This window comes from Oryctolagus cuniculus, chromosome 20 (genome assembly GCF_964237555.1).
Source record: "Oryctolagus cuniculus chromosome 20, mOryCun1.1, whole genome shotgun sequence".
Taxonomy (NCBI): Eukaryota; Metazoa; Chordata; class Mammalia; order Lagomorpha; family Leporidae; genus Oryctolagus; species Oryctolagus cuniculus.
In genome coordinates this window covers 19,163,470-19,173,715 of record NC_091451.1, presented here as the reverse complement: position 1 = coordinate 19,173,715, position 10,246 = coordinate 19,163,470, and the positions used below count along the sequence as shown (strand labels likewise).

Sequence of the window (10,246 nt, the reverse complement as noted above, 5' to 3'; positions counted from 1 at the left end):
GAGCTAAGACCTGTGAAACCACAGTCAGTGCAAAAACTCCAAGTCCCGAGATGCCCTTTTGTCGGCCTCTACCGCGGGCTCGCCAGCAGCCTCTGCGCTACTGGGAGTTGTAGTCATTAAGCGGCACCACTTCCGGGAAGGAGGCCGAGGACGCACCTCCAGGAACTACCTCTCCCAGGAGACTGTGCGCGAATTCCCCGCCCCCGCCGGCGTCGGGCTCCTCCCCCTCCCGCTCCTCCCTCTTGGACTGCACCGCTCACGCCTTCCTGTTAGTCCGAGCTGGGAGAAGTTCACTCCGATCAGCTGATCCCAACTGACAACAGGAGAGGAGGAAGCCCGGGAGGCAACGAAGGAGGAGGGAGGCGGAGATGGAGGAGATGAGGATGGATCCACCGGTGCCCTGAGAAACAGCCCCCGCCCCCACCGGCGTCCCGCGCGGCCCCCACACGCGTCCTCGCTGCGGCCGAGCTGCTCCGTGGTGGGGTCCCCGGGCCGTCGCGGGCAGGGTGGGGAGGGCACGGCCCTGCGCGGGGCGAGCGATCGTCCTGGGGCTCCGGCTGCCCCTGAGAGGAAGGGGGGCCGGGTGCGGCTGGGGTGGGGGTGGGGTGGCATAAACAATGGATTCGGCTGTGGGCTTTGCCGGCGTGGGGCAGATTTGGGGGGCCCGCCTTTGTTCTTAGGCTCCGCTCCTACCCCTCGGGTTGTGGTGGTGGTGTCCGGGAGGAAGGCTGCCTGAGGAACCCCCGGCCGGAGGGCTGCGTCGAGGTGGGGGCCCCGGTGGGCAGATTGTTTGCTTGCTCTGGCGGGGCCGGGGGGTGGGGGAGGTTGGTGGTGAAGTGTTGTTTTTTGAAGGTTGATTTTCTGTTTTTTTTCACAAATGTGACAAGTTTTGATTTTTGTTTCCGTTTTGGGAGCTGGCTGAGCGTGTCTGAGGTTCTGGTGTAAATAAGGGCCCTCTTCGCTCCCTTGGCCTTCCTTGTTTATGTAAAGATAAGATTGATAGACTGATTACGGTAGGGGAGCTAGCAGAGCGGGAATGGGGGTCAAGGCTGCAGAGAGTTGGAAAATAGTTGTCCCGGTGACAGAAACCTCTTTCTTGCTCCAGCTATCCCTTTTCCTTTCTTCTTTTTTTTTAAAGTTATTTTTAAGTTAGATTTTGAATGACAAAGAGAAAAATGGTTTTGACTCACTGAGGCCTGGCTCTGCAGTGGTCAGAGTGGAGGAATTCTGTCTCCTGTTGCTCCCCCCACCCTTTTTTCTTTTTGCAGAGAAAGGGACTAAAGGAAGTACACTAATTGCTTTATTGTTTTGAACGTGCAGTTGTGGCTGTTGTTTCCAAGTTGCGATCCTTACTAAGCATCTGTCCAGAATGGAAGCAGGCCAGGCAGAGGGTAACTGGTTCTCCCCAGGCCTCTGATGGATCTCAGGCTGTATTCTCTTTTTCCTCTAGGTTTTTACAGGGCTCTTCCTTCACCTCCCCCAGGTGTGCGATGCAGGCGGTTGTCCTTTCAAGGGAGGGAGTATTTGGTGATTTTTGGTTCTCAATTTCATAACAGGATTTTAGTCCGAGAAATAGGGCAGCAGAGTCTCTTATACATGGCTTGGACCTAAAGGTGCTGTTTGTTTTCAAAAGGAGGAGCTTTGGCCCTGATTTTGAGAAGATTTCTAGTGTCAGAACAAGCCAGTCTGAGTCTTGTAAGTGAGGATGCGAATTTTTCTCAGGAATTTTGGCCTAGTATTTAATCACAGTCTTTTTTTTTTTTTTTTTTTTTTTTTTTTTTTTTTTTTTTAGGTGTACTTCTGTTTTTTAAATGAGTGAAATCCATTTCCTTCCTCTTCTAGGCATCATCAGAAATGCTGCCTTGAGGCTGGATTCCATTGGAAGTCTCCCACCCACTTTCTTTTATTCCAGAACCTTTGTGCCTGAGCACAGCAAGGGAGAGTCCACCTGCATGAGCCCGTCAGACTTAGCCGGAAAAGCCCCCTTCAAGTTCATCCTCACAACGTATTTGCCTGCGCTGTATGGAGGAAGAAACCATCAAATCAAGTCAGCGTCGCTGCTGACGCCAGAGTCTTGGAAGCCAAAAATCAAAAACCCGGCCGTTGGTGAGGGCGTGAAGAGCTGAGACAGAACACTGCGGGTTCCCCTTCCTGTGGCCGCCCTGTGCCGCCCCTTCTCTGCGCTCGCTCCTGGTAGAAGCTTGACAACTGTTGTATGGTGCGTGTCACACCCGACCTCCCTGAGTATGAGCGCGCAGACCTCGCCAGCAGAGAAGGGCCTGAACCCGGGGCTGCTGTGCCAGGAGAGCTACGCGTGCAGCGGGGCGGACGAGGCGGTGTTCGAGTGTGACGAGTGCTGCAGCCTGCAGTGCCCGCGCTGCGAGGAGGAGCTCCACCGGCAGGAGCGCCTGCGCGACCACGAGCGCCTCCGCCTCAGGGCCGGCCACGTCCCCTACTGCGACCTCTGCAAGGGCCCCAACGGGCACTCGCCAGGTGTGAGGCAGAGGGCGGCCGTGAGGTGCCAGGCCTGCAAGATCAACTTGTGCCTGGAATGCCAGAGGAGGACTCACTCGGGGGGTAACAAAAGGAGGCACCCCGTTACCGTGTACCTCGTCAGTAAGGTCCAGGATTCGCTGGAGGCAGAGGAGATGGATGAGGAGACCAAGAGGAAGAAGATGACCGAGAAGGTCGTGAGTTTCCTCCTAGTAGATGAAAATGAAGAAATTCAGGTAAGCACTTGGGCACAGAGAGGTCTCCGGACCTGGTGTTGCAAGGCAGTACTCAAAAGCGAATCCTGGGGGTGGGTGTTTGGCACAGCAAAGATAACTGCTTGGCACTCCCACAGCCCACATTGGAGTGCCTGGGTTCCAGTTCCAGGTCGGCTTCCGATTCCAGCTTCCTGCCGGTGCACGCCTGGGAGGCAGTAGGTGATGGCTCAAGTTCTTGGGTCCCTGCAACCCACGTGAGAGAGCCAGGTTGAGTTCCCAGCTCCTAGCTTTGGCCTGGCCCAGCTCAAGCTGTTACACCTTTTGGGGCGTGAACCAGCAGTTGGAAGACCTATCTGCTGTGTCGGGTGTGTCTCCGTCTCTTCCCCTTTCTCTTTATCTCCCTCCCCTGTCTTTGCCTTTCTAACGAATAAGTACACAATAATTAAAAAAAAATCGAGGAGTAGTTTACCTTTTAATCATTAAAAGGCAAGACCTCTGAAGGGTTCGGTTATAGGAATCAGATGTAGCTACCAACTGCTTGACCTTGGGCTGAATTGCTTTACTTCTCTGAGCCTTAGTTTCTTATCTATAAGATGGGGACAGTGCCCGTTTCATTGAGTTTTTGTGTGGATGGGAGAAGACAGTGTTCATAAATCCTGTCGCATAATAAATGCTCAGAATGTGGTAGCTGTTGTGAATATTATTGTTCATATCAGGAAGAGCTGGCTTCAGACAGTGTTCTGAGTGAGAACACTTTGGCAGGTGGGAGTCAGTGTCACGGGGAGGGAAGAAATACTAGCAGTGGGTCCATGGAACAGCCAGGCACTTAGGCACGGACTCATTTTAGAAAGGCAGATACTGCAGAAATGTGTGTTTCTTTTTTAGAGGTTTATTTATTTGAACGGCAGAGTTACAGAGAGAGAGAGACAGAGAATAAGAGATCTTCCATCTGTGATTCATTCCCCAAATGTTTGCAATGGCCCGAGCAGAGCTGATCTGAAGAAGGAACCAGGAGCTTCTCCTGGGTCTCCCACGTGGATGCAGGGGCACATTAGCAGGGAGCTGGATCCGAAGAAGGGCAGCCAGGACTTGAACCCACACCCATATGGGATGCTGGTGCTATGGGCTTTACCTGCTGTGCTACAGTGCTGGCCCTAGTAGGTTTTTTTTTTTTTTTTTTAGGATTTATTTTTTATTTATTTAAAGAACAGAGTTACAGAGGGAGAAAGAGAGACAGAGAGAGATAGAGATCTTCGATCTGCTGGTTTACTTTCCAGATGGCTGCAATGGCCAGGGCTGTGCCAGGCTGAAGCCAGGAGCCCAGGGCTTCTTCTGGGTTTCCCACGTGGGTGAAGGGACCTGGACTTGGGCCATCTTCCGCTGCTTTCCAGCTACATTAGCAGGGAGCTGGATTGGAAGTGGAGCAGCCAGGACTTGAATTGGCGCCCATATGGGATGCCGGCACTGCAGGCTGGGGCTTTAACCCGCTGTGCCACATCACCGGCCCCATGTATGGGTTCCTTAATCCATTTTCTGTTGCTGTAACAAAATGCCTGAGGCTGAGTAATTTGGAAGGAGTAGGAGCGTATTTATTTATCTATTTGGCTCATCCTTCTGGAAGCTAGGACATCTGGTGAGGGCTTCCCGCTGCATTGCCAGGGGGCAGAGGGCGTGGGCATCACCTGGAGACAGAGCCAGGGTGTGTCAGCTCAGAGTAGCACCCAGTCCCTCAGTCCCCAGCCCCGCCCTGCTGGCTGCGCCTCATCCTGCAAGAGCCCCCCTTCAAAATGCCATCAACAATTTGTAGTTAACCGCCACAGACTATAGAGCGAGGGCAAGGACAAATGAAAACAAACAAGCGACCAAACAAGCAATGCCATCTGCAGAGGAGATTGGAGAGTGAAGTGTCCACCTGCATTTTGCTGGAGACATTGGCCCATGGCGATTTGGGATTAGTAAAAGCCAGTGAGGGCATCGGGGAAAGCAGATGCCTGACTGCGGTCACTCTGAGTCCCAGCTGAGGAGCAGAGAGGGTATGATGGAAGAGACTGATGTCGTGTGTGATAGGAACGTCAGGGAAGGGGTGGTATCAGGGTTGTGCTTGGAGGTGATGGTCCAGGGTGTGTACCTTTAACTCCATCTGCTGGGATTCGCATCCTGGTTTGCTGTTCACTGGCTTTGGAACCATTTAAGCTCTAAGCCTGTTTGACTTGTACTTGATAGCACTATCGAGAGGGTTCAGAGAGACTGGGATGGAAAGGATTTGTCACAGGCCCCGACACACTGTGTCCACTATGACTTTGTTGTCAGGGTCCTTGGTCGCTCAGTCCTGCAAGGCATCCCTGTGTCCATTACCAGTTGAGAAACTTCCCAAGCACCTGGTAAACGTTTTTTAAATCTCCTTTTCTCCTCCTTGGAGAAGCTTATGGGAATGAGTTGTATCATGATTCCCATGTACTACCATTGTCAGCGGAATACTTTGCTAACGCAGACTTTTCTTTATTGGTCGGAGAGGAGCTCACAGCGTTGTGGGAGAGTGACCCAGATCCCGTCCTGCCTCCCTTGTCAGCAATAATGTCTTCATTATGGACTACGCGCTAATTGGGCAACATTGTGGACTGGACAGTTCATACATGGAACACCTGGATCTGGTTGATTTCTGTTGGTTTTGCTGTCGATTCTATATTTTTTGTCAGCCTCTGGAAAGTCATAGTTTGAGTTCCTGTCCCTTTCTACAAGTGAGAGATTTGGGATGAACCAGTAACTCTCCTGCTATCCTCCAAAAATGTTTTTTGGGTAGAAGGAGAACGTGCATTGTTTTTTTCTTTTTGTTAACATTGGTTCATGTTAGTAGGGAACCAGAAAAATATAAAGAAATGTAATGAAGACAAGTCAGGCTACCCAGGGATGATTCTTAGCCTGAGTTTTCCTGCAGGAGCATGTGCCATGTGTATGTTTGAGTTGTTTATGGATATTCATCCTGCTTTTCCACCCTTCATAAACATGGACTACTTCCCAGGAAATAACAGACTTTATTAACTGCAAGCAGCATTTGTTGGAACTAATGGACTAGGTCGAGATTCGTTCTGAGAGTCGTGAGTGGAAAAGTGCTTTAAGAAAATAGGGGCGGGCGGTCAGCACAGCCCGTTGGGGTGTCCGCATCCCGTGTCCTGCATTTGGCTCCTGGCTCTGCTCTCCATTCCGTCTTCCTGCTGTTGTGCTTCCTGGGAGGTGGCAGGTGATGGCTCAAGTGGTTGGAATCTTGTCATCCGCATGGGTGACTCAAATTGAATTCCAAGCCCTTGGCTTTGTCCTGGCCCAGCTCTGGTTGCGGGCATTTGAGGAGTGAACCAGCCGATAAGAAACCTCTTTGCCTCTTTCTCTGCATTTCAAAAAATAAAAAAGAAAACTGAAAAAGTTCAATTTTCTGGTAGGTGGATGTCCAAAATAATTAGATATTTGTCGTATACAAATTAGATTATAAATTCAATTAGAGGGGCCAGTACTGGTGTAGTGGGCCAAGATTCGCCTGCAGTGCCGGCATCCCATCTGCGGCCTGGTTTGAACAATTACCATTGACAGTTAACTGTAGACCCTTGTAGAATTTTTTCAGGGGTACTTATGAGTATAGGTATGCATTCTTCTCATTTTTATTTATTTTTAAAAGATTTATTGAAAGAGTGACAGAGAGGTCTTCCATCCATTCTTTGACCCCCTAAATGCTCACAACAGCTGGGGAACTCCATCTGGGTCTCACCTGGGTGACAGGGACTCAAGGACTCGAGTACCTAGCCATCTGCGGCCTCCCAGGTGCATTAGCAGAAAGCTGGATTGGAGGGAAAGAAGCCAGGGCTCTAACCAGGCAGTCCATCAGGGGATGGGATATCCCACACGGCTGCTTATGTTGCTTGCCACAATGCCTGCCCCTTTGCATGGTATTTCTTTGAATGTTTTTTCTGTAATTTTGCCTGTTAATGAATATTTGAATTGTTACAAACAAGATTATGATGGATATCCTGTATATCTATTTAGAAATAGAATCTCTTATCAAGTGAAATGAATTTTTTTTTTTTTTTTTTTTTTGGACAGGCAGAGTGGGCAGTGAGAGAGAGAGACAGAGAAAGGTCTTCCTTTGCCGTTGGTTCACCCTCCAATGGCCGCCGCGGCCAGCACGCTGCAGCCGGTGCACCACGCTGATCCGACGGCAGGAGCCAGGTGCTTTTCCTGGTCTCCCATGGGGTGCAGGTCCCAAGCACTTGGGCCATCCTCCACTGCACTCCCTGGCCACAGCAGAGAGCTGGCCTGGAAGAGGGGCAACCGGGACAGAATCCGGCGCCCCAACCGAGACTAGAACCCGGTGTGCTGGCGCCGCAAGGCGGAGGATTAGCCTAGTGAGCCGCGGCGCTGGCAAAGTGATATGAATTTTAAATGTATATAGACTTGACATTTCTGACCTTTATTAACCTCTAAAGTGCTTAAATGACTGTCTCATGGGTTCTAGTCTTGGCTCATGTTAGCTAAACTCTGGTGAGCTCTTACTATGGTATCAGAACTTATTCTTAGAACTTAATTATATGTGATAATTTATTTTTAAAGATTTTTTATTTATTTGAAAGAGTTACAGAGAGAGGTCTTCCATCTGCTGGTTCATTCCCCAGATGGCTGCAGCAGTCAGAGCTGAGCTGATCTGAAGTCAGGAGCCAGGAGCTTCCTCCTGGTCTCTCACGCTAGTGCAGGGGCCCAAGGTCTTGGGCCATCTTCTACTGTTTTCCCAGGCCACAGCAGAGAGCTGGATCAGAAGTTGAGAAGCAGGACTAGAACCAGTGCCCATATGGGATGCTGGTGCTACAGGCTAGGGTTTTTTTTTTTTTCTTTTTTTTTTTTTTTTCTTTTGACAGGCAGAGTGGACAGTGAGAGAGAGAGACAGAGAGAAAGGTCTTCCTTTGCCGTTGGTTCACCCTCCAATGGCTGCCGCAGCCGGCGCACCACGCTGATCTGATGGCAGGAGCCAGGTACTTCTCCTGGTTTCCCATGGGGTGCAGGACCCAAGGACTTGGGCCATCCTCCACTGCACTCCCTGGCCACAGCAGAGAGCTGGCCTGGAAGGGGGGCAACTGGGACAGAATCCGGTGCCCCGACCGGGACTAGAACCCGGTGTGCCGGCACCGCAAGGCGGAGGATTAGCCTAGTGAGCCGCAGTGCCAGCCCAGGCTAGGGTTTTAACCTGCTATACCACAGTACTGGCCCCTATTTATTTATTTTTAAAGACTTATTTATTTGAAAGTCAGAGTTATAGAGAGAAAGTAAGAGAGAGATCTTCCATCTGCTGATGCATTCCCCAAATGACTACAGTGGCCACGGCCAGGTAAGGCCAAAGCCAGGAACCAGGGCTTTGCTCTGCTCTGCTTTGTCCCTCCCTCCCCTCCCCTCCCCTCCCCTCCCCTCCCCTCCCCTCCCCTCCCCTCCCCTCCCCTCCCCTCCCCTCCCCTCCCCTCCCCTCCCTTCCTTCCTTCCTTCCTTCCTTCCTTCCTTCCTTCCTTCCTTCCTTCCTTCCTTTTACTTGAATGGCAGAGTTATGGGGGGTGTGTGTGCAGGGAGAGAGAGACAGAGATCTTCCATTTTCTGTTCACTCCCCAAATGGCCGCAATGGCTGGAGCTGGATCAGGCCAGAGCCAGGAGTCAGGAGCCAGGAGCTTCTTGTGAGTCTCCCACATGGGTGCAGGGGCCCAAACAAAGACTTGGGCTATCTTCTGTTACTTTCCCAGGCACATTAGTGGGGAGCTGGATTGGAAGTAGAGCAGCCAAGAATTGAACCAACGACTGTATGAGATACCAGCATCTCAGGTGGCAACTGTACCTGCTATACCATAGGACTGGCCTCTGTATGAGATCTTTTATCTGATACGAGCCCTGTGTGTTAGTTTCTTCTTGCTGCTCTAACAAATTACCATACTTAGTGGCTTAAAACAACACACACTTAGGTCAGATATGCCAGAATGAGTCAACAGGGCTGTGTTCCTTCTGACTATAAAAGAGAGTCTCTTTCCTTGTCTTCTGGCTTCTAAAGTCCACCCGTATTCCTTGGCTCTTATTCCCATCATCCAACTTCAAAGCCAGCAATGTAGCATTTCCCAGTATCCCTTTCTGTTTCTCTGCTTCCCTTGTTGTGTTACCTGCTGTAACTGTGGCCCTTCAGCCTCCCTCTTACAAGGAGCCTGTGAATACATTTGGCCCACTAGATAGTCCACCATAACCTCCCCATGTTGTCATTCTTAGCTCAGTCTGTCTGCAGAGTCCCCTTTGCCACATACAAGTGACATACTCACAGGTTCCAGGGATTAGGACTTGGACATGGGGCCTGCCACACCCTGTGAGGTAGATTGTGTTTCACAGATGAGGACACTGCAGCTCAGAGACAAGTAACTTGCCAAGATCAAGTTACAGTTAGCCAACACAGACGTTGGGCTCTATAATTCTCACTCTTAACGGTGAGCATTACATTCTTACTGTCAATGAGTCTTATTTATTTTTTATTTTTTGGATTTATTATTTGAAAGGCAGAGTTAGAGAGAGTGAGTGAGTTAGAGATCTTCCATCTGCTGGTTTACTCCCTAAATGGTACCAGCACTGGGCCAGGCTTAAGCCAGGAGCCAGGATCTCTGTCTGGGTCTCCCACGTGGGTAGCAGGGGCCCAAATGCTTGGGCCGTCTTCCGCTGCTTTCTTAGGCAAATTAGCAGGCAGCTGGATTGGAAGTGGAGCAGCTGAGAGCGGAACTGGTGCTGTGATGTGGGATAACAGCATCACAGCCTAACCCGCTGCACCACAACACTGGGGCCTCAACTTTGTTGTTGTTGTTGGCTGTGCTGCTTGTTAGTTTAGTACGTAGATTATTTAGCACCTTGTAGGGTGTTACTATTGTGTGCAGTTTCCTCAAAGTCTGTGTCCTAGAGCCTTTTAAGGGTTGTTGCTTGGGTTTTGGATATTACTCAGTGTCATGGCCAGGGCTGGGACAGGCCAAAGGCAGGAGCGAGGAGCTTCTTTCAGGTCTCCCATGTGGGTAGCAGGAGAACAAGTGCTTGTGCCACCTTCTGCTGCCATCCCAGGCACGGTCGTGGGGAGATGGATTGGAAGTAGAGCAGCCAGGACTTGAACTAGTGCCCATATGGGATTCCAGCCCTGCAGGTGGAAGCTTAACCTGCTACCGCACAGTGCCAGCCCCAAGTGTTTTTTTTTTTTTTTTTTTTTTTTTTTTTTTTAATGAAAGGTAGAAAGACAGTCAGAGCTCCATCCGCTGGTTCACTCTCTAGATAGACACAACAGCTGGGGCTGAGCCAGGCCAAAGCTGGGAGCTGGAAACTCAAATCCAGGTCTCATGTGATTGGCAGGAAGCCAGTTCCTTGAGCTGTCACCACTGCCTCCCATAGCCTGCATTAGCAGGAAGCTGGAATGAGGAACCAGAGCAGGCACTCTGATGTGGGATATGGATGCCCACCTGGTAGAGGTAACCTCTAAGCAGAGACGTAGACCTCTAGAGAGA

General features: G+C 50.6%; 1 protein-coding gene across 7 annotated transcripts in view; it reads left to right on the top strand.

Annotated features, from left to right (window-relative positions):
- Positions 1–202: 202 nt before the first annotated feature.
- ZFYVE1 (zinc finger FYVE-type containing 1) overlaps positions 203–10,246 on the top strand; it is a 61,272-nt gene continuing 51,228 nt past the window's right edge. For 3 of the 7 annotated variants that reach the window (XR_007911681.2, XM_002719670.5, XM_008272102.4), the window contains exons 1-2: positions 204–478; positions 1,843–2,729. Coding sequence is in view for 6 of the 7 variants with exons in the window: in XM_002719670.5 (XP_002719716.1) it covers positions 2,247–2,729 (483 nt within the window). In the remaining variant the exon portion in view is untranslated. Of the gene's footprint in view, positions 479–563; positions 766–1,842; positions 2,730–10,246 lie in introns of those variants that run through there. The other 4 variants (XM_051826033.2, XM_051826029.2, XM_051826034.2 and 1 more) reach the window with 4 other exon arrangements.